The sequence below is a fragment of the Schistocerca americana genome, chromosome 4, assembly GCF_021461395.2.
Source record: "Schistocerca americana isolate TAMUIC-IGC-003095 chromosome 4, iqSchAmer2.1, whole genome shotgun sequence".
NCBI classification, from domain to species: Eukaryota; Metazoa; Arthropoda; class Insecta; order Orthoptera; family Acrididae; genus Schistocerca; species Schistocerca americana.
Genome location: NC_060122.1, coordinates 785,634,100 through 785,659,709, shown reverse-complemented (window position 1 = coordinate 785,659,709; position 25,610 = coordinate 785,634,100). Strand labels below are relative to the sequence as shown.

At 40.2% G+C, this 25,610-nt stretch overlaps 1 protein-coding gene across 2 annotated transcripts in view; it reads right to left on the bottom strand.

The window, feature by feature from the left end:
* Positions 1-25,610, bottom strand: part of LOC124612474 — a 775,045-nt gene that overhangs the window by 13,598 nt on the left and 735,837 nt on the right. Inside the window, exons 7-10 of one of the 2 annotated variants that reach the window (XM_047140706.1) lie at positions 20,047-20,223; positions 10,084-10,200; positions 9,764-9,915; positions 3,129-3,475 (exon numbers count right to left, since the gene is read on the bottom strand). In XM_047140706.1, coding sequence (XP_046996662.1) covers positions 3,129-3,475; positions 9,764-9,915; positions 10,084-10,200; positions 20,047-20,223 — 793 coding nt within the window. The remainder of the gene's footprint in view (positions 1-3,128; positions 3,476-9,763; positions 9,916-10,083; positions 10,201-20,046; positions 20,224-25,610) is intronic. The other variant, XM_047140707.1, reaches the window with a different exon arrangement.

Below are 25,610 nucleotides of genomic sequence, written 5' to 3'. Positions count from 1 at the left end.
ACTAAGTGATGCAGAGTTTCAATGAGGCAGTGTACCATGCAAAGCATCAGCTGTTAGTGTCATTCTACCATGTCTGTCAAACAATGGGGGAAAATGTAGGAAAGAGAGCAAGAGCTCACTATGGGTGGGCATACAGCAGTCAAAACAATTAATATGTTAAAAAGTGACACTGAGCGTTTTCTGAGCACACAATTTTTTGTACGGGAGCCAGAAACAGAAACAGTCGCAACACATGGCACTTAACCCAGTGTTGCGAGTTACCAGGGTACACAATGGCTAGAGGATGTGGTGTGGGACACAGACAGACAACACACTGGTGACACTGAAAACTAATATTCATATCTCTCAGTGCAAAGCTAATCAAGCACCTACCTTTTTCTCTGCATGTCACTCTAGTATTATGTAGATCATAAAAACTGTAAGTAGATCATAAAAATTGGTATGCTATCACAGGGGGTAAGAGATGACATCTCTAAGAATAGCTATAAACTTACACTGATTCAGTACACTAGCACTAATCAACTTACAAGGGAAGTAAACAATTTTTCTCACAATTTGCACAACTGCAGTACATACATATACACAAGAAATGTTTAACGGTGGACTTTTGGGTGACCAGTCGAATTGTTTCCTTTTCATGCACAATATTTTGTTGACATTTTGCTGTTAAAGAGTACTCTCAGCCTGGTATCCAACCAGAGTAATTGGAGTGCAGGAAATGAGTACACTTTAAAGCAAACCTCACAGCTTCTGGCAAAGGCGACTGAATTGCCCATCAAAATGTTGTGCTTAAAATGGAAACAACAAATTAGCTGATCACCCGGAAGTACACTATTAATAAATCCTGGCCAGAAAATCTGAGAGACTGTATGACAAATGCTGCTGTAGTATCAATTGATTTTGACGAATCAAGGTTCACGGTTTTATGAGGCAGTTGACTACTGTTTGAGAACATTATCCACTGAGCAAAGGTGTTAGTGGAACCAGCAGTCTACTGTTTGCCCATACTGCATACCAGTCTTGTCAATTTCTTTCTTTCTTTTCCCCTCATCTCCCAACAAATCCCTGCATTATAACACTGTTTCATGTTTCTTTGGAAAGAAACAATAATATTGATCACTGTTGTATGTCTGTGAGAAGGCGTAATCAAGGTCTAATAAGGAAATGTAATGAAACGAGCAATTATTTATCAATATATTCATACATCTATCACAGTGAAGTGATACAGGGCTATACTTTCTTTGAAAATGTGTTGCAATTGTGATATAAACATGAATGTATCAATAAATATATGTTCATTTGATCATGAATCCATTTTTTACCTCACCACAATGATCATCATCATCATCATCATCATCATGTTAGACATATGTCATCATTTAGCACAGTCTACAAAGTGTTCTTGAAGATTCTCCAGAAAAGATTGGAACTATATCTAAAAGAGGTAATAGATGAGAAACAAGTGGGGAATTTATGAGAAACAAATCCACCACTGATCAAATGTTTGTACTAAAAGCAGCCATATCAAAATACTGAAAATACGACAGAGCAGAGGCCACATTGTCTGTTGATTTAAAAAAAAAAAAAATTACAACAGCATAAACAGAGAATTAAGTGGCAGAAATTGCAGAAGTTTTGAATACAAAAGAAGATAAAAAGTCTTGTAAAAGATGCACTGGAAGGCTCAAACAGGATCATGAAACTGGACGCAGATTATTATATCAATTCTGATGTAAAACCAGGTGCTATCAGAGAGAAGGAATTTCACCACTCTTGTTCAACATAATAATACAGGAAGCACTGGATACAGCAAACGAAGGAGAAGAGGGAATCAAATATGATAGCACTTGCCTATGGACATGACACGGCATTAAGCTAGATGACTTGAAAATACTGGCAAGAAAGCTATTTAAAAAAGGAAGGGAAGTTGGAATAGAGGTAAATTATGAGGAAAATCATGAATGTGGAAAGAAATTACTAGACAAACTGGCAGGAAACCATGTGGAGTGTTTGAAGAAGCAGATGAGTTTAAATGTCTGCGGTTGGTAGCAAACAACAGAAATTATGAGAAACAAAAAATAAAAGCAAGGACCAAAGGAGCACCCAGAGCATCATATTCCCTCGACAAATTACTGTTAACCATTTTATTTTTTTCAAGAGAAAGAATATATAAAACCATAACTAGGCAAGTGTTATAATTTGGAGAACAGATAAGTACAAAGGAAAAAAAAATAAAATGCTGCAGAAGAAAAGTGGATCAATTTATATGAGGTAGGAGAATGCTGAAGAAGAAATAACAGGAAGCTCAGAGAGATATATAATGAGCCAGACTTAGTTTGGGAAGCCAAGATAAGTAATTTGAGATTGGCTGGCCATGCCTATAGGAAAGAGAAAGGATCAAGATAGAGAGAAGTGTCAGAGAAGAAACCTGAATGACAAAGACCTTTAATTAGACTAAAAATAAGATTCACAGACCAGGTAGCCAAGGGTTTTCGGACACTATGAACAAGGGAATAACACCCCAAGCAAAAGATGCTGTGGAGGAGCTACTCCACAAGATCAAGAACTGACTGCTGTTCTCAGGGCCAGAAGAGTAAGTAATAGTATTATTACCAATCCTTTCCAAAGAAACACAATTTGTTATAGCAATACTAGTGTTTGGTGGAAGATTTGGAAAAAAATGATGTAACTGACTATCGGTCTACCACTTTAACCAATTGCACTAATGCTGCTGCATGACAGCTGGCACTCTCGTACGGTATTCGACACATATGTAAACAAATTTCGGGCTTGCAGCCGGTCGTCGTTTAATACTTCGCACGATATTTCAACTGGCAGGTGTCCAGTTGAAATATTGTGCGAAGTATTGAACGACGACCGGCTGCAAGCCCGAAATTTGTTTGAACAGTCAATTCGCCGGGAAAATTTTAAAATTCACACATATGGAAACCTTTGAACCTCAATTTTTTGAAAATGCTTGAGAAGTGCATAGTGCTAGAACAGCAATTGTTGCGTGTAGGTATGTGTTACAATTGTGCAAAAGATGAGTAAAATCTGTGATCTGTCCCGTGTGTGGCTTCCTCGGTTAGTGGACAACATTCTTTGTACGATGACAGTCAGGTGCGTACCCCGTCTAGACGCGTCTGCCTCTGCCGGAAGTGACGGTGTCGGTGAGGGTGAGCTGCCCGTCTCGTCGGCGTCGGCATCTGGCGAGTAAGCACGCCGGAAGGAGTACTCTGAACGCGTGGAGGGCAGTGGCGACGGCAGTGGCAGGCCCAGTGGGTAGCCGGCACCACCGGAGCCCCCACTGCGTGTGCGCATACGGCTGCTGCCAGCCACGGCCCGTGCCCCTTCACGTGACAGCTGTGGGCACGACGCACCCTCATCCTCCGAGCAGCTCGCAGACAGTGGCACCGGCCGGATCCAGTTGCGCAGGTCCTGCAGCGGCGCTTGGAAGCACGACAGCAGCTTCCTGCTGCAATAACACACACACAACCACTCTCGTCGGAACTTCATTTCGAAGAGTCCAGATTGACATGTACACGGGTGGAACATTACGGGGGAGGATGGGATGGGACGGATTGTAACAAGCTGTGAATATAAGGGTTTCTTGTGAGAAACAGGAGGGAATCATGGAAATATTGAAAAACCTGGAAAGCAGGTACTTGAATGTAGATGCAATTATACTGTGAAAGACTACTTACAAAGTTTCAAGAATCAGTATTAAATGGAAAAGTCTACAGATATTCTTAACCCCCCCCCCCCCCCCCCCAATGTACTGCTCTCATAGGGAACATCAAATGAAAATTTGATGAATTACAGCATGCACAGAGGCATTTATGCAATTTCTTCCCACACTCTATACACAACTGAAATGGGAAGAAAACCTACCAAATAGCAGGATGCTGAATACTCTCTGCCATGCAGTTCACAGCAGTTTGCGGAATATGTGGACTAAAGTTTTGAAGTTCATGGGGGGACGGTGGCATCATCTGATAACATCAGAATTTACCCTATTCTTGCCATGTCAACTTGTGTTATTGTGCTTTTGAGTCTTCCTAGTCTGTATTTTGTTGTTTGCTTTGTTTCCGTGGTACACTGTCAAGGTTCCATGATGACTGAGATACTTTTCCACTAAACAGCCCAGATACAGTACTTTATTTTACCTTATCGACCGTAAGCTTGTTGTACGAGCCTCTTCCATTTCAGTTTGTCAAGTGGATTGGTTGCTCTGAGTAGGTATGCATCTTAATTTTACCATCTCAGAGCTTCTCTCACTACCCAATTCAGGATCTTCCTCTACCTCTCATTCCAACTACTGTCCTAGAGAATGCCACTGTAGGTAGTCCATTCTCCGACATTCTTGTTGTGTGACCAGCCCACCTCAACTTTCTCTTCTTTACCACTTCAATGTTGTAAAGGTGTTTGTATAGTGATTTATTTTTTCGTATTCTCCATTATGTGTTATTTTCATTGGTTACAGGTACAAAATCTTTTCTTAATATTTAATTCTGTCTTTCTTTCTACATAGTAAAACCTCACATTCATAAATATTACTAGTACAACAGTTGACAGATAAATGTGATTTTTGAGGTTAGTGATCTTTTCTTCAAGATACTGATACAACTGTGTTGTATTAGTTGTTGTTAGATAGGTAAATATTTCTATATTCACTCTGTTGTCTTCGCTAAAAAGGGAATCCATCTTAGGATCTTTCAAAAAGCACACCTGTTTTGATATATCAAATTGAACTTTACTTTCTTCAAAACACATGAGCAAAATACACAAAAACGTTCACCACCCCTTCCCGTTTCCAGTAAGGAAAATGACATCTGGTATATCACCTCCTATACTTTGTCTGTGAAATTCGCTTTGACTGCCTAATGAGACTCTTTGTGTTTCGCCAACAACACAATGAATTTTCACCTTTAACTCGCAAATGTTTCGGTGTCTACATACACCATGGTTTTAAGATAAGCCAAGAGAAAAAAAAATTGCAAAGGGTTATGTCACATGACCCAGGTGGCCTTGTCAATAACGATTATGGAAGAACAGGTGATTCAAGGAACTGCCCATGGAGCAACCCCATTGTTTCACAGGAACTATCACAGGTGGTACCATCCTACTGAAACAATAACTCTTCAACATCGATTCCACTGAAATGAAGCCACAAAAATCTTTTGTCATCACATGGTATTGGTTTCTATTACTTGTCATGCATCATTTTCCCCTCTTGAACCACGCTAGCATTCACTGACCTCCAAGACATGGCAGTTCTGTTTATTCACAAATCCATTTAAATGGAAGTGTGCCCCTTCACTAAAGATGATGATCCTTGCAAAACTGTCATCTTCTGAGAAACCAGACAACAAAATCTCATTATTGGCTTTTTTTAGCTGCTGCATTAACAGAATTCTGTAAGGGTAGTAATGGAGATAATAGTGGATAATTCACCGTACGAAAGAATACCTTATCCCAATTCTTGGGAATGGCGAAGAACCAGCTTCATTGGACTGTCACACTGTCTACATCTACATCTACATTGATACTCCGCAAGCCACCCAACGGTGTGTGGCGGAGGGCACTTCACGTGCCACTGTCATTACCTCCCTTTCCTGTTCCAGTCGCGTATGGTTCGCGGGAAGAACGACTGTCTGAAAGCCTCCGTGCGCACTCTAATCTCTCTAATTTTACATTCGTGATCTCCTCGGGAGGTATAAGTAGGGGGAAGCAATATATTCGATACCTCATCCAGAAACGCACCCTCTCGAAACCTGGCGAGCAAGCTACACCGCGATGCAGAGCGCCTCTCTTGCAGAGTCTGCCACTTGAGTTTATTAAACATCTCCGTAACGCTATCACGGTTACCAAATAACCCTGTGACGAAACGCGCCGCTCTTCTTTGGATCTTCTCTATCTCCTCCGTCAGACCGATCTGGTACGGATCCCACACTGATGAGCAATACTCAAGTATAGGTCGAACGAGTGTTTTGTAAGCCACCTCCTTTGTTGATGGACTACATTTTCTAAGGACTCTCCCAATGAATCTCAACCTGGTACCCGCCTTACCAACAATGAACTACGAAAATGTTCTGCACCAACTGGTCCTGAACTCTTAACATCTGCTGTAGAACCCATGCAAAATATTGATGCACTTGATGCTTCATTGCACCCCAGAGTCACGCGAAGACATCTCACAGTTGCTGCATTAACTTTCTCCAGTCTGATAAAATGTTCTAACTATTACCACATGCTATGCAATAATAAACCGCTCCATGACCACACACACACTGAAGAATTATGAGAAATTCAGAACAAAGTAATAATGGAATGTTTACAGAAAACAAAATTATACAAAACAATGTGATAAACAGACAAACAAAAATATACTACACAATTCAAAAGCAGCATGCTTTTTGAAGGTGCATAACTTTGGATTTTCTTGGAGATATCTGAAAGTAAAAAATGAGTCAAGTGTTTCAATACCTGAACAAAGAAATATCTTGCACAGTGCATAAATAAGAACATAAACTGATAAAACCATTTTTATTAAATTGCCTTAGACAGTGATAAAGCCATCTCTCCTGAATGGGAAAAATGCAGTTGGTTCGGACATTATTTGGTTCAGGGCTTCAAAATATGTCTGACATGTGAGTAAGTATATATTTGGTGAAGCAAATATATGTCTTTGTTTTCAAGCATTTGAGTGACACTTTCCCTGTTCTTTCACTTCTAGACAGCTTATCATGCCAACACTGTCAAATAAGTCAAAACCTTGACCGTTAATGAAGCTTACCATAGCTAGTTCCTCAATTCTTTATGTTCTGATTATTTGTTTCTCAAAACCTGACTTTCAGCGTTAGGTATTGGGCTAGGTGAAGTAACACAGTGTTCACATTTGATCTAGCGAGGAATCACCGTGTATATGGGTATGTGGTCAAAACCAATGCGCAATCATCCCAATGGAAACTGCCAAGACTTTTTTTAAAAAAAAGACAAGTTCTATCACAGGTGCAGGTTCATCTCACTGTTTTCTTCAATTACAATGGGACAGTGCACAATGAGTTCCTGCCTCATGGTTGTACAGTCAATAAGGAATACTACCTGGAGGCTATGAGCCCTCTGCATGAAACAAGACAGAAAAAATGACCAAAAATGTGGCACGACCATTCATGGAAACTGTATCATGATAATGTTCCCACTCACATCTCAATGCCTGTTCTTGATTTTTTTGGCAAAAAAACTATACCTGAGGCTGAAGAGAACTATGAAAGGATGTTGTTTCTCCACCACTGTCAAGATAGAAAGAGAATCGCTGATGAAACGGAACACCATATTGAAAAGTGAGTTCCAGAAGTGCTTCCAAAATTGAAAAAAAGTGCTGATGCAGTTGTATTATATATTGGTGGGGTGGGGGTGGGGGGTGGGGGGGGGTTACTTCGAAGGGGACAAAGTTGAATGATGAATAAATAAAGGTACTTTACGAAAAACAAAAATTTGCATCACGTTTTAATCACACCTCATATGGTAATTGGTTATTAAGTCACCTAGTCACTCATGTTACTTTTAATAACTTCACATTTTATACAATATACTTATGAATAATTATATGCTTTTGTATATAGATGTAATGTACTGTACTGTTTTAGGCTGCGTGCAAGTACAGCTTTTCGATTGCTGGTAGTCAGTCCCCTAACAGGGTGTTAGTACAACCTTTAATTAATAAAATGAATTGCATTATGCTGACTGCCCACCGGACCAAATAAGTCACCCTCTTAAAAGAATATGCTGGTCACTTAGGAGTGCCACAGATGGGTAAAACTACCAAGCGGTCATGTGACCATGCATCATTGATGTAAGTTATGACAGTACCAGCTGGTTGTACAGAATTAGTGCAGTAAGCTGTACCAACTGGTTGTACAGAATTAGTGCAGTAAGCTGTAATGTTTGCTCAAGTGTCCACAGCCACACTGTGAATAAAGTTGCACAATTTGTTGTTACATGAACCCTGACTGTCCAACGTGTATCCCAGGAATGGAGAACCACTCATCATCAGCGGAAAGTTCCACGGGACTGGAAGAAGGCCCAGGTCATACCAATCTATAAAAATGGTAGAAAATCAGATGCACATAATTACCGGCCAATTTCACTGACATCGATTTGTTGTAGAAACAGCAGTCATGCGAGATACAGCTGGCCCTCTTTGTGCATGATATACAACAGGCTCTAGATTCTGGCTCCTAGGTTAATGCCATATTTTTTGACTTTCGAAAGGCATTTGACTCAGTTCTGCACTGTCACTTGCTCCAAAAAGTGCGCACTTACAGTCTATCCAATGACATATGCAGTTGGATAGAGAGTTTTCTAACAGACGGAGAGCAGTATGTCGTCCTGAAGGGGAAGACTTCAACAGAAGCAGCATAATAGGTCCACTGCTTTTTATGATTTACATAAACAATCTGATTGATGGTATTTGCAGTGGCATTAGATTGTTTGCCAATGATGCTGCAGTCTACAGGAAAGTAGTGTCACACGAAAGTTGCGAACAAATCAATAAGGATTTGCAGAAAATAAATGTGTGGTGTAATGACTGGCAGTTATCTCTCAATATTAGCAAGTGTAACCTACTGCATGTAACAAGGCGAAAATCCCCATTAATGTATGAGTACAAAATAAATGCCCAGTCTTTGGAAGCGGTTACAAGTGTCAAGTATCTGGGTGTGACTATTCGAAATGATCTCAAATGGAATGATCAGATTACACAAGTAACGGGCAAGGCGAACTCTAGATTGCGGTTTATTGGTTGAATCCTGAAGTGATGCAGTCCTTCAACAAAGGAAATTGCTTTCAATATGTTAGTTCGTCCAGTTTTAGAGTATTGTTCATTTGTATGGTAACCTTAACAGTTGGGTCTCATTCAAGAGATTGAGAAGGTCCAAAGAAGAGCAGCAAGATTCGTGACTGGTACATTTAGCCATTGCAAGAGCGTTACAAATCTTATAAAAAGTTTGAAGTGGGATACACTTGCAGATAGACGACACGCTAAATGGAAGGGGCTGCTCACTAACTTCCAAAATCCGATCTTCGCTGAGGATATAGAGCATATATTATTACCACATATATGTAAATGTAGATCATGTAGTAGGAATAGTAATTATAAAAAGATCCAAACAAACAAGGATCAGAAGTAAGTGTCACTTCTTATCAATAACAATCGGTTTAAAACCTGACAGGAATTACTAATGACAGTGAACATAGGTTTTGAGTGAACACTGCAAAGCGAACTGCATGCAATGCACATTTGCAGTCAGGTACCTCACAGAAGACCATTGATCACAGTAGAATATGAAGCTGTAGGTGGGGCCACAAATACGACTGGCTGCTGAATCACCCTATCTTAATCCTACAGATACAGAAAATGTCTGGTACCATAGGAACAGTGGGTGAAATACAGCAACCAGCACACTAACAATCTTGCAGCTCTGTTGAATGTAATCCTCAATGAATGGCATCAGCTAGATGTAGTTATACCTAAACTTGTGGATTATCTTCCCAGCCAGACTGTAGGCATTGCCAAGGCTAGAGGCAGTGTTAAAAGATATTAGTGTGGCATCTCTCACTTGTTACAACTAGCACAATTTTATTTATTGACAAAGCAGATGATTCTGATGCTCGTATGAGACTGCGTATTTTGAGACAATTTTTGTTCTGCCACAAATGAGAATATTATAGGTTCATAAAGAAAGTAGTGGAATCAACTCACTCATTTCGGTCTGCATATTCGCCAAATGTCGCCTTGGTGTACACACAGACAGAACATTTCTTCCTTTTACAAGTGGCCAGATGCTTCATCCCCTTCTTGAATTGGTTGTTCAGTGATGCACTCTGCCGGGCAATGAATTTCAGTTCTGAAACCTTAAAAAGCGAAAACTGAATGCAGATGTCAAAGTTAAATACTAATATGTTATTTAAAAAAAATCAACCACAATCATGAAAAAAATAGCTAAGATGTGAATATAAAATGACAAAGATATGTGAGATAAAATATACGAACATAAAACCAGATGAGGGAAAAATACTTACTTCCTTCTCCAGGCCACAAACATTTTGACTAATCCGCTTCTTCTGCTGAGATAGATCAACCAAATAGTGACCAACGCCCTTCCTTTCTTCTTTCAGGGTCTCCTTGAGTTTCTCATTCTACAACAACATCAATGGTTCATTTAAAGCACTAAAGTTTGTTATCCAAATGTCAACTCAGAATAAGATCAGAAGAAAATTTTATTACAGGATCTACTTGTTGTTTAAAGCATCCCAGAAGATTACATCATTTTGGCGAGGGTATATCATTTATAGCCTGGAATTTGCATGAAATGATTTAGACACCGTGAAAACTTCAAAAATAATGACCAGGCAGGACTGAAATCTGTCTCCTGCATGTTAGGAATCTAATATCCTAATCACTCCACTACTTAGATCACTGGGAACCACAGCCTATGATAATGGCATTTGTCTGTTGTGAAATTACTTCTAAAGCCCCCACCCCCCCCACCCCCTTTACGTTGAAGTGAACACAATTAACAGCAAACAAGAATTCTTTCTGATGTGTAAATGCTGGTGCATGGTGTTTGGTCATACGCAGGTCACATTCACAAGTATTTTCTTGTGATTCGCTGGGTGTCAGTTTTAGAGTGTGACATCAAAGGAAGTTCATGTCCTCTCCGCTTCAGCACTAGTTTCAATGATAGACACAGTGCATCCACTTCGCCACAAGTGCCGTTTCTTGCACACGAACTGTTGTTTGTGTTTATTGCAAGTGGTTTTTGTAGTTATGGTGTACTTCTCTTGATAGAAGAGTACATATCATACAGGTGCTTGTGGGAGCCTAAAGATCCACACAAAAAGAGATGTTTGGCAAGAAATTGCTGAAGGTATCTGTTTTAACACTGCAGTTTAGCTACTATTTTACAAAATTTAAATAAATTGATGGAGTGTGAAATTGTTTTCACTCCGATCAAAATGTGGCTAGGCTTTCATATCGTTTCACATTATATTACTCATTTTTAATAACTGTACCTCTAAAGAATTTAAATTTATAGAATCCATGAGTGCTTCACATATGGCACTACATACTTCTAGAAAGTATTTGGAACACAGATGTGGTCGATATACGAATAAATGTTTGAGGCTAGCATAGCTGTGACCTGTTGATAAGAATCACATTGTTAGTGCTTGTCTCTTTCTGCTGCTACAGAAGCTTTGTGTCCTGATTTGAAATCTTCAGTTCAATTGCAGCTAGAAGAAGGCGAAAAGGACGAGGATGATGATCCAGAAAAAATCAAGCGATGGTTGCAGCTGCAAATCACTAATCAGAGTCAAACCACCACTTCTTTTGCGCCTGCACAAAAATTCAGACACACACATTTTTGTGTGCTCGCTATACAAAATGAACCAAGTTGTATGTTTCTTCTCTACATCACACTGTAATGAATACAGATTACACAACTTCACCACAACAACATTTTAGCACCAAAAAACAAAACACACAGTACACTCTCTCTTCCATTTGCTCTAGTGTAAATGCTTATTTGCAGGTACAAGTCAATAACTGTGCACACAAACAAACCCCTGTGCATTGCTTGTGAATTTGCATTCGCTTGTGTTTACTCATGTTCGCTTCAGTGTAAAGGGGGCTTAATATTACCTGACCCATGATCAGTAAACAGTGCATTTGGTGTTCATTCCTTCCCCATAGGAAAAAAAGTAATCATATCCTTGCTATCATTTCATGAGAGTTCTTAAGATGTTAATGAACAAAAATATTTAAGATACCCACAAACATTCTTCCAAGAACGTGAAGTATTTGCTGCCACACGCTGAAAACATTTTGATGGACACCATTGAAAACTAAGGAAAAATGAAAAACATATACAGAAATACACAGTTTCACATTCACAATCAGAACGCCACATAGGTGGGACTAATTTATTTACACCCACTTAATCAAAATAAATCTCCTATTCCTTCCGAATTAACAGCACATTCTGTTCAAAAATTACATTCATTTGATATAGAATATTTACATGACTGATTTTCTGATAATGGTGTAATTATTATTAAAGTGTCAGCAATACAAATTGAATTAATTTTGTACAAACTATCACTTTTGCTAAACTACACCTACATCAAACGAAAAAGGCTGTATTGAAGAGCAACATTCACCTGGAGTTAGTAATGCTTTGCAGGTGTTAAACTGCTACTTTGTCATATTTCTATGGTAGAAAGGACTACTCTCATCTAAAACTTATCACAAAATCATGGGCATTCAGCTACTTTACTACAGTAGACTACTGGTATGACAAGCTTGTGTTTGATAAGGCTATTATACATGTCTCCCCTTATGTAATGTTAATATCAGCTTAAGCAAACAAACACATAAAAATAGATACGACAGTCGCAAATTCGCCATAGAAGACATCGCCTGTAGAAGTGAGCTACCACAGAGGAGCTAATGAATACTGTGTGGGCATGGCGTGGAGCAGATGCAAGTATGCTGCCTAGAACAGAAATATAAGTCACAGAACTGAAAATCACTGCATCAGAATCCTCAAAAAAGAACTATATCTATAACTGAAAAGACAGACTAACTATAACTGTATCAGAAAGACGAGGTAATTCAGTTACACATAGAGAATGAGCAACGGAATAACATAAGAGCATTAAAGAAAGGAGTAAAAAAAGAATATACAAAGTGGAAATGTGATGCCTCAAAGCAGTTTCTTACTGTTGGAAACGTATATTTAATTATGTCTTGAGCACAACAATGTCCCAGAAATACTTATAGCACAACAATTTCCCAGAAATATTTATCATTAATCTAAGCTCCAACTAAACATTGTTGATGGACCCTATTATTGGATAACAAACTACTTTTCTTCCATTTTATCATAGATCTTGCTCAATCTGTCTTCTGTTTTATAAATATGCAAGTTTTGTTGCTAATACTTTTGTCTGATAGTGTATATTATCATGAATATTACTTCCAAACTTTTCGTCAACATGTCACATAAATTTGTTACACAAATGTAACATTCTGTATATTTCTCTTTTCAAAGGAGTGAAGTAATTTTTAATCAACTGAATCAAAAATAATATTGTGAAAAAGATAACAAAATGTGTCATTTGAGGTCCAGAAGTGCTTCAGTCTCTTTTTCACTGCCCTGAGTTATAGCAGTTTTGCTTTCTCTGAAATTGCCTGCAACATGTAATAAAGAGACACCTACAGTAAGTCTTTCAAAGACCTTGCTACTGTGGTAATACTGGTTCCCATCAGATCATCGAAGTAAAACACTGTTAGGCTTAGCTAGCACTTGGATGGGCGACAGACTGGACTGCTGCGCACTGTTGGCAAGCATGGCGCACTCAGCCCTTGTGAGGCCAACTGAGGAGCTACTTGACTGAGAAGTAGCGGCTCTGATCACAAAAACTGACAACGATGGAAGAGTGGTGTGCTGACCACATGGTCCTCCATGTCTGCATTCAGTGATGTCTATTGACTGAGCACGACATGGCAGTCGGTCGGTACCACTGAGCCTTTCCAAGGCCTGTTCGAACAGAGAGTATTTTACAGTAAGTATCAAAAGTACAGGGTGGGCCTAAAGTCTTTGCATAATATCAATATATACTTACAAAAACTACAGTACTTATAAGTTTGTAGTTTATGGCAAATGAAAAAAAGAACCACCAAATTTTTGTTACAATGTCAATAAACTTTAACATGTGCACCAGCTGTTGCTTGAAGAATATCCAATTGATATTTGGTTTCATGCCAACTTTTGACAACATTCCTTGTTTAACACCAGCAGCAGCATTTATTATCCTCCTTCTGAATGCATCCAAATCAGGTACTTGTATAGTGTAAACCCTGCACTTTATGTAGCCACACAAAAAGAAACCCAGAGATGTTATAACTGGTGAGCTTGCTGGTGAGGCAGTAGGATCGTGACTTGCCAGGATATGTTTCATCAAGAAATTTTCTAACATTTAATCCCCAATGTGATAGTGCACAATTTGTTGCAAAATCAAATCAGGCTGCAAGTCACTCATTTTTGGTTCCACAAATGGTTCTAGCAAATCCAGATAAATGTTAGCTGTTACAGATTTTTTATCAAAAAAGAAATGGCCAATGACTGTTATGCATTAAAGAGCACAAACATTCATTTTAGGAGAATCCCTAATGTGATCTATAGCAACGAGTCAACTTTTCAAACCCCATGCCCTCACACTGTGTTGTGGAAAGCAGCCTCATCTCAAAAGCAAATTCATTGAAGATACTTATTGCCGGTGTTGATTTGTGCCGATATCTCAGTCAGAAAAGCTGTTCAAGAAGTTTCATCGCCTGGTTGTAATGTGTGTCTTATCTGGCTGGACCTTATATACATGCAGGTGCAATCTGCCACACAGAATTATTCACACTGTGGTTCTAGGAATCCTTAATTCATGAGATGTATGTTGAGTAGGTTTGGAAGGGTTGTGCAAGAATGCCTGTTGTACAGCTCCGACACCTTATTCACCGACTGAAGGCCGCCCTGTTCGCGAAATATCCAGCACATTGCTGGTCTGTTCAAACTTCACATACCAGGCAAAAATACTCCTATCAGATGAATCTCTTCCATATTATCTTCAAAAACTTCACAACACAGCAACTAGAGATTCTGTCTCATCACACACTGCACCTTCTCCACATGTGATGCAATTTTACAATAGTGATTGTAGAGCTCTCTAATCAGCTTCTACCTGCGACAGAGATATGCAAACAAACTTGATGGTTTATTCTTTCACTTGTCACAAACCACAAATCTGTAACTTCTACAGTTAAATATCAATAACTGTACAAAGATTTTAGGCCCCACCCTGTATATTTGAAAGCCACCCTGCTATTCTCATATGTGTTTTATTAACCACAGAATACATATCATTGGGTTCATAGGCTTTGGGCAAGAGGTTATGTTCTTCTCTGGCTGTAGTTGCTCATGGATGACCTTGTCCTAGAGTTCTCCAAAGATCCCCCGGCAGCAGCAAAATTTCATAGAATTTGCTAGCCATACGTTGCTATGAGCCACCTTCTATCCTTGACCCCTTGCTTTGTCTTGTGAGCTCGAGTACTTGAACTTATCCACACCCCATCCACTCATCAGTGATTAGTACTTGTGACATACCCAGGTGCGTGTAATGACCTTATGGTTTATCTGGTGTAACTGTGATGTTCCACTTTAAGCTGCTCCAGATTCAATGTTTTGTCAGCATATATCCAGATGCCTGGACTCAGGTCCATATGCACAAGGTAACTGAGGCACTGCAATAATGTGGGGCATGCCAACAATGTAACACAAACAGAATGATGAGAAGCAAGGTATACTGGAAAGCTGGCTATGGACTGTGATGCAATATACAGTATGTGTCATCTCACTGCTGTTGCTGTACGAAAGTCATTACTGTAAAAAGTGTGACGACCTTGTGTGACAAAGCAGCGTACAAAAGAGGTTCCCATACTGTGGATAAGGAATCCAGCATAGTTTGTGGTAATGCTCCCCATTATTGGACAAGCAATTCTGGATATCAGCAACCGTCTGTGCTGGTGGTGTCCAGACTGTTCTCTGACCTAGAGCATCCCATGTATGTTCAACCGGATTTAACTCCGAAGAGTGAGCTGGACACTTTAAGCACGAGAAGTCGTCATGTCTCAGGTGTGCTATATGGTAGAACATTACCATCTGTCAAATGAAACCCACATACATACACTTGTACCGTTGCAAAATTGTGTAAAACATGGAGGTGGCCAGGTTAAATCCTGGTGGTGAAAGAAATTTTCATAGCTATTATTTGGCCAGAAATGGGAGGAGAGATTGTGGCGTAAAGTTCTTGACCAGCAGGCTTATTGCCAATGTCCTGGATTAAATTCCACTGTGTCTCACAGAGTGAGGACATGTGATACTGCTGATGATGACATGTCTGTCAGACGTGACGTTAACACCGAATTTTTTTTTAGTTATTTGTTGACGTGTTACATTTCAAGCATATTAATCCAACTACTTTCCTGCTTTGCTGATGCAAGTTGCAACCCTCTGCTAGTAGAAGGCTCTGAACTGTAGCATGTTACAGGGCGGTGTGTAATTTAATTATGTTTGTGTGTGAGAAACATTGTTCTGTAACTGATTTTATAACTGCAGAAAAGTGCCCCCAACTGAAACAGAAGAGACTGGACACCTGTCAACAATTTCTTTTGCGTTTTAAGCATGAGGACGATTGATTCCTCAGCAACAATGAGACAGGTGATGAAAGCTGGGTTCACTATTTCAAACCAAAACACAAGGAGGTCATCAATGGAGTTCCACCACAAAATAACACCACTGGCACAAAAGTTCAAGATCATGCCATCAGCAGGTAAAGTCATGCTCACAGTTTTATAGGATGTTCAAGGTGTAGCACATTTGGAATTTGTGCCTAAAGAAACCACCATAAACTCTGTAAGATACTGTAAGATCCTAAAAAAAACTGAAAGCATGAATTTGAAGAGTTAGTCCACACATGGAGTACACTCTCCTTCAGTATGACATTGGCACAGCACACATCAACTCTGCGACACCTGTAACAGTCCAACCCTTGGGATCATCATCATCATCATCATCATCATCATCATCATCATCATCATCATCATCATCATCATCATCCATACAGTCCTGCACTGGTCCAATTTGTACACATTCAAGGCCTTCATTCTTATACTGAAGGAGCAGCGCAAGCAGAGGTGAGGTTGCAGCTGTGTAAACAAAGTCATACATTCTACAGTGATGGTATCAACCAATTGGTCTCTCATTCAGAGAAATGTGTTCATTGCCAGGGTGGCTGTGTTGAGAAATAAATATCTGGACATTAAGAGCACGGGCGCAGGATGATGATAAAGTTTGTTTTATTTAAAAAGCTTTAACGGTTTGCACACAAAAATTTGGAGGCATTACTTTTCAGCACACCCTTGCATTTCCTATTTTGAAATGAGTAAAGAGAGTTATCCAGAATTGCGAAGACCATGCGTCAGATGGGGCTTTGTAGAAGCACAAATCGACTGCCAGCCCTGCAAGAGGGAACTGGGGCCTGGTCCCTAAAAACATTCCTCATTCCTGTGGTGGTCAAGTTCTCGTTCCTGAACAGTCATGTCTTACTACAGTGTTTAAGTTTCTGCACTGTACTTTATGTAGAACTGAACATGAAAAATTCTAAATGGGATGATCAGGTGGGGATATAAAATTCATTTCTCCCAAATATCTTAACAACTGTGTCATCTCACCTAGGGACACCATGTCAGACGAAAGGACTATACTTTTTACCCACATGTAATACTGTGAGGAAAAACTGTGCTCATAAAAGTATCTTCAGTCCATCCATCTATGTTTTTAAAATCTATCTAAACAGAGTTTTAAATAGATGATAAATGCTTAAACTAAGTAATGTTTTTATTCCATTGTACATAACAATTTTTTAAAATTTGAAGCTTTATACCAAAACGTATGTAATTCCCTATTCACTCTCTTATTACATTGTTAGGCAAATTATTTTACCTTGCTGTTGTGATGGAGTGTTTTCTTAAATGCTTTTTTGTGTTTGAAGAATGTCACGAAGAGCTTAAATTATGTTAAACAGATTTAACACCTCACTTCGCTATAATCCAGTTTATCAAAATACTGGCAAGTTCCACTACTGTTAGGTGTCTTTTTGTCTGCTCATTAATTTTCTCTCTCAAGCTATTTTAAACAGCAACAGAAAAACAAACAAGTAAGTCGAATCATGAAAAAAGGTGGACTCAGTGTGAACAAACTGCAAACAAAATTTTGCCCAGATTGGTGAAGCATCACAAATGTTTTTGTACGCTCACTTTGTTGCTTGCATGAAAACCACTCATTCAATTGTTGGCCACTGGTGCTTATGCATTCAATTGTTGAATGTGTTGAACCTGAGTCATATGGCCAAGATTTTGGTAAATAATAAAAATTGAATAAATAATTACTAGGGTCATTTTATATGAAACTTACATAAAGGAATGAGGTGAGTGAAAGTATCGAGTAAAAAATTATCAATATGAAAGTATTTGGTATAATGATAGTTGTTCACCTCCCAAGACTGAAGCACTCTTGGAGTGGCAGTCAATTTGCCTTACAGCTTTTCCTTATAGCTCATATGAGCTACCAACATTTCAACACCAAGACAGACAGTCTTCTCCAGTGTTGGGACACACACTTGTAATGCCTGCTTTGTTACAGTGCCACAATAAAACTCTACCCTAAACCCTTCGAGGACCATTGTCCACCAACATTCATTTCTTGATACCTGGCAAATCACAAGACCATCAGGAGCCAAGGGCTACTCTCTGTACATGTCGGCTGCATTCCTCATCACCTTACAACTGCTTTCGTCCATTATATAGCCCTAGAGGACTAGATTATAGCACTACCTAAAACAACAATGGACAGAGCTCATGTTGACTGTGCAAGGATATATGAAACCTATAAATCAATGGAAGGTGGAAGTAAGAAGTTTTGAACACGTAGTAACAGCTTCCAAGGAAAAATGCAGGGGTTGGATAAAATATGGAAACACCAAAACCACAACACACTATCACGCATAGTACAGTGGAGTACAATTGTTGGCACTCAAAACACCTTCCAACCATCTCAGAATGAATGGATACAGGTCCTGTACAGTATTCAAGTTAATCTGTTCCATTCTTCCTGTGAGAGAGTAGGAAGTTGTAACGATTATGGATACAGGTAGTGTTCACGCACCTTCGCTTCCACGGTAGGTCACAAAAGCTCAATAATATTGAGATCTGGTGACTGTGGTGGCCAAGGGAGATGCAACAGTTCATTCCCGTACTCACAAAAACAGTCCCGGATGATGTGAGCAGTGTGAACAGCGCCTCTGTCATCTCGGAACACAGTATCGCCACTGGTAAACAATCACTATACCACGGACTGGACCCAATCAGCCAAAACGGTCACATAACCCTCGGAAGTAACGCGATGTTGCAGAGTACCCACAGGGACCGAGGAATAGCACGATACGTCTGCCCAAATCGTCACCGAACAACTGCCACGTTTCAGTCTCGGGACGTAAACTTGGCCGGAAGTTGGAAATTCGTCCTGCCAAATGATGTTTTCCTGTTAGGAGAATTTGCACCACTGACGTGTGGTTTTCTAATTTCAGCTCGCCCTGCAATTCCCACCTTCTGGAGCGCCCTTCACGTTGTGGTGCTGACAGAGTTTGCGAGTGTGACATTCAGTTCTGCAGGGACTTCTGCAGCTGTCGTCCCCTTATTTTTCATCACAATTCTCTGCAACGACCATCTGTCACGATCATTCGACACACAATTTCGTCCACATTGTGACTTACTGGACGATACGTTTCCAGCTTCCCCGTATGCGGTGTAAGCTTTCAATTTGGTACCTCCCGAAACACAAAACACTTCGGCTACCTCGGTTACGAAGCACCCACCGTACAAGCACGAAGAATTTTTCCACTTTCGAATTTACTCAGATCACACACAATCCACTCACGACGACACACAACACTGTTCGGACCACGACCGATACTCGCAACGTACCGAGAACACCGCTCAGGAGCTACTCGCGGTCAGTCGCCACGACGCAACCTGCAGTTTCGGCTGGTGCCGGCATTCACGTTCGAGCGTGCATGTCCCACAGTGTTTCCATATTTTTGTCCAAACCCTGTATTTCTTGTGACTAATGGCACATAAACAGAAGAAAGTTTGCGTCACAGATGCTACAGAAGATGGAAGACGAAACAATTAAAAATGGCTGTGTGCAGAAAACGTTTCCAACTTTAAGAACATCACACATTGACCGGAGACCACAGGGGAAAGCAGCGACAGAGATGCAGACAGTCGGGGTGGAAGGAGGAGAAGTGACGCATACGGGTCTGGGCAGGGGAAGCGGTTGGACGTGCAAGTGTCCGTGCACTCGTGGCGTGACGTACTGACGAGCCCAGCGCTTGGGCCTGGCTGTGGGGAGCAGTCGCAGCGGCGGCTAGACGCACCTCCCTCTCGAGGCTGTCCTTCTCGGCGGCGATGGCCGTCACCTGCCGCACCACCTCCTGGCGCGCGCGCTCCAGTCCGCGCCGCGTCGCCTCCGACTCCATCGCCTGCCGCTTCAGCTGCAACACCACACACACCCTCTTCAGCTGCACCGCCATTCGTTCTCAACACTAACAGGCACCCACGTTTACAAAGGTTCCCCCCAAAAGATAACGCAGCACGCAATTCATTCGGCGAATTGTTTATCGCGGGCAGCAAAGAGAACTGTGAAGAGGGGGGGATAGATAAGAAAAACGTCATCTGTTACCCCCCTTACCCGCATTTGCAAGTATTTTTATCCGCACATGAGAATATTAAAACTTTGCAAACTACTTCGTCCGTAACAAGTTTGCTTGTGTGGCCATCCTCCGCAGCAAGCATATAAACACTTGTTCTCCAAATCAGACTGCCTTTTCATGCTGCTAGTTACTTTATTTATCCCATACGCGTTTCACCTTCTCCTCTTCTAAGGAATCCATAACGATACAGTTTTGTTAGTTGTTGTTGTTGTGGTCCTCAGACCTGAGACTGGTTTGATGCAGCTCTCCATGCTACTCTATCCTGTGCAAGCTTCTTCATCTCCCAGTACCTATTGCAGCCTACATCCTTCTCAATCTGCTTAGTATATTAATCTCTTGGCCTCCCTCTACGATTTTTACCCTCCATGCTGCCCTCCAGTACTAAACTGGTGATCCCTCGATGTCTCAGAACATGTCCTACCAACCGATCCCTTCTTCTAGTCAAGCTGTGCCACAAGCTCCGATTCTCCCCAATTCTATTCAATACCTCCTCATTAGTTATGTGATCCACCCATCTAATTTTCAGCAATCTTCTGTAGCACCACATTTCGAAAGCTTATATTCTCTTCTTGTCTAAACTATTTATCGTCCACGTTTCACTTCCATACATGGCTACACTCCATACAAATACTTTCAGAAACGACTTCCTGACATTTAAAGCTATACTCGATGTTAACAAATTTCTCTTCTTCAGAAACGCTTTCCTTGCCATCGCCAGTCTACATTTTATACCCTCTCTACTTCGACCATCATCAGTTATTTTGCTCCCCAAATAGCAAAACTCCTTTACTACTTTAAGTGTCTCATTTCCTAATCTAATTCCCTCAGCATCACCCTAGTTAACTTGACTACATTCCATTATCCTCGTTTTGCTTTTGTTGATGTTCATCTTATACCCTCCTTTCTAGACACTGTCCATTCCGTTCAACTGCTCTTCCAAGTCCTTTGCTGTCTCTGACAGAATTACAATGTCATCCGCGAACCTCAAAGTTTTTATTTCTTCTCCATGGATTTTAATACCTACTCCGAATTTTTCTTTTGTTTCCTTCACTGCTTGCTCAATATACAGGTTGAATAACATCGGGGAGAGGCTACACCCCTGTCTCACTCCCTTCCCAACTGCTGCTGCCCTTTCATACCCCTCGACTCTTATAACTGCCATCTGCTTTCTGTACAAATTGTAAATAGCCTTTCGCTTCCTGTATTTTACCCATACCACCTTCAGAATTTGAAAGATAGTATTCCAATCAACATTGTCAATAGCTTTCTCTAAGTCTACAAATGCTAGAAACGTAGGTTTGCCTTTCCTTAATCTTTCTCCTAAGATAAGTCGTACGGTCAGATTGCCTCACGTGTTCCAACATTTCTACGGAATCCAAACTGATCTTCCCCGAGGTCGGCTTCTATCAGTTTTTCCATTCGTCTGTAACGAATTCGCGTTAGTATTTTGCAGCTGTGACTTATTAAACTGATAGTTCGGTAATTTTCACATCTGTCAACACCTGCTTTCTTTGGGATTGGAATTATTATATTCTTCTTGAAGTCTGAGGGTATTTCGCCTGTCTCATACATCTTGCTCACCAGATGGTAGAGTTTTGTCAGGACTGGCTCTCCCAAGGCTGTCAGTAGTTGTAATGGAATGTTGTCTACTCCGGGGGCCTTGTTTCGACTCAGGTCTTAGTTATAGATTATTAAACAGTTCACTTCGCGATTTTTTGTAACTTTTTTACAAAAAATCGGGAAGTGAACTGTTTGATAATCTATAAGTAACAAAACTGTACCGTTATAGATTCCACTGATGACGCCTTAGAACAGGAGAAGGCGAAACGTGTATGGGATAAATAAAGTAACTAGCAGCAGGAAAAGGCAGTTTGATTTGCAAAACAAGTACTTCATCCCTATCTGTACTCTGAAGACGGGCTTGCGCCTAGCCTGAAGTTGGATCACATAATTTACTTTCCGTAGACTATACGATACCAATAACCCCGTCACCCTCTTGAATTCTTTAAAGAATCAAACTTCCGTATACAAAACGGCTTCAAACGCCTGATTACGTTACAAATGATTTGTGTGCTACATATTTTGTGTTAGACATACAGGCGAGAAAAGTTTAGAAAGGGTTTGAAATTATGTTTAAAGTTTGTTCGGAGTAGCTTAGTGCTTTCGTTATCGACCACCGGATGACAATCGCGTGGGTAATTTGTGCCCAGTTTCAAACAAAAGCTATTTTTCCATACTCTCTATGTCTACGGCGCCATATTTCCTGAAGTGTGTGTCGTAAAATGATATAATTTTGCACGTGCATTCGGTGGTACATGTGCATACTGTCAGCAAAATACGTTGCGTACAGCGTTAGTGGCGAATAATTAATAAATTAGAACGTCCTGCAAAGAAAATTTAGTAAGTCATAAACTTTTCCTTTCAGTTCGAAATTATGTTGGAAGTCGTTAAGTGGTCTCTACAAATACTGGCCGAATACAATTTGGGTAAGCTGCGTGCCCCGAGTTACGCTGCACGGTTTCTAACTGTAACTCTTGTTGTTAAACCCTTAACATGAGATTATACCTCTTAATTAGTGCCTTATGACAGCATTTTACATTTTTACATTCAGTTAATAGCTGTAAGAAACAAGCTGTTAGATAGGCAGTCTGCAACTGGGACCGTGGCTAGGGTTAGCCATCTAGTAATACAGATAGCCTGTCAAACTCTTGACGCGTTCTTGAAGTTAAAACCTCTTGTCATATTTTTTTAAAAATATTTCTTTGACAGTGAGGTGTCAATTGAAGTTGTGTTGTATGTTGTCTTTACATCTTGCATATTGTTAGACGTTAGACGTACGGTTCGTTTGTGAAATGTACTTCACTCCACCGTCTTCTAAATCACGTTAACGCCTACACTTCTCACTGTAATGCGCACTTCATATCATACTTTTAAGTGTATTTACGAGAAATGTAGTTATTTTCGCCGATTTTATACCTAACATTACTTAAGCCGTATGTGATAAACATGATATACAACACAGAGCGAAGGTTCTGATGAATGGAGTGCCCTAGAACAGCCTTCATTTCGCTGTGTGGCAGATTTCGGTAACTGTAGAACTGACAACCTGTTACTACGAATGAAACAGGAACGACTGAGGCGTAAGGCAGCCGGTACTAGTGTGGCGGACGCAAGATGCACGTGCAAACGTGTAGATGGCCAAGAATATCGTCATTTCGCCATCTCTATCTCTCTCGTGTGTCAACAATGCATCTACCACCTCCAGGATACTGTGCATTCCATCCATTATTAGCAGCACTCCATCCCGAACTGGTGATAATAATTACATGATAATGATCATTATTATCGACCGCATGCAATGCAAAAATACTAAAAGAAAAACACAATATAGTCACTGTCCTTCAACTTTTAAATACAAAGTAATTATTACGGTACACATTCGCATTGCCCCAGGTTTTTTTCCGCGAAGTCGACATTTCCGTGGATATCCGTGTCTGAGCAGACAGGCAGGGCAGTGACGTGAAATGTAATCAGGTGATGCAGAGGGGAATAAGATTAGTAAATGAAACATAAAAAAACTGACAAGGGCAGAAACAAACAGATATAAAGATTAGACTGGCAATAGTCCTGAAAACGATAAATATGTTGAGGTCGAATATGAATTTGAGTGATAAGTTCTTTCCTGCTAACCTCTCTCTGGAAAGAAGTCTTAAGGACCTCGTACACGATTAAATAATTCGCCAGACTCTATTATGTTTGCCAAACATAGAGAGTGTTTGAGATAAATTTTGGCTGGCGGAAAATTTGACAAGATAGCGGACGTTGTTTAAGATGATGTTTCGTCGTATATGTTTACCGGAAAAGTGTTTCATTACAATTTGTCTCACTGTATCGTGAGTTTCCAAAACTATGGTAACTACGATCAAGCATAACAACGCAGGGCCGGCAATTACGTAAATGGTGAAGGTGTCGGGTCTTTCCCTGCCGTACACTAAGAAGGAAGAGCTTATGAAGGAAATCAATATTCTACACTTAACATACAAGCAAGAGAGCAAAAAAAAAAAAAAAAAAAAAAAAAAAAAAAAAATGAAGTTCTCCGGACAGTGTAGACTTTATGTTCCAACGTTGCGGTATTTTAGTAATACAGAGGACCAAGTAGAATACAATAAATTTTCGCATACTTGTTTTTAATGTGAGTGGGAAGTAATTCTAAATACGTTATTAGAACGTTTCAAGTCTCTTGGTTCTTCGTCTTTGCTAGAAATGCTTTACCTGCATTTGTAGGCACTCCTACTAGAATCAAGGGGGCTCTGAGCACTATGGGACTTAACATCTATGGTCATCAGTCCCCTAGAACTTAGAACTACTTAAACCTAACTAACCTAAGGACATCACACACATCCATACTAGAATCAAGTTACAGCATGCACGAACTGAGATTAAACTGACAAACTCGTTGGATCGTATACGGTTTGTTTGACAAATCCGTGGACAGATAAGAGTATATTTGACAAATAAGTTTGATCGCGTACGGGGGCCTTTATAGATGTCAAACGTGGCGATACGTAGTACATAAAATAATGCTCACGATTACATGAGTGAATCCAGAAACGATAAGAGGCATTGGTCGAATTGGGAAGAAAGGAGGTTTATGGCACAACATGACTAAATGAATGGGGTGGCCGATACAAAACATCCTGAAGCAGCGACAAATAGTTAATATAACGGAGGGCAACGTGGACAGCAATGATTTCAGAGAAAGATCAAGACTTGAATGCAGTAAGCAGGTTCGAACAGATGCAAAAAGCTGTACACAGGATAGACAAGCACAGAGAACTGCATCGACCCAGTCTTCGGTTCGAAAACTGCAACAACTGGGCAGGACCGTGCCAAGAGCGTTAGGCGTAATCAGTGTGTACCGCTGGTTTCAATATTGCATATCGCCATTATTGCTTGTTACAAAATTACTATTTACAGCAGAAATCAGGACTTCATAACAGTAGGAGAAATATAGGTGCATTATTTCGGTTATTCTTCAACCACCCTAATTACAAAAAAAAACTCGTTAATTCTCTGACTGCAGTGTACAGATTAACAACTAATGATTGGTGAATCTATGCGCGAAAGTAAGTTGGAGGGGTCATGTTCTCGAAAAGTAACATCTCCTT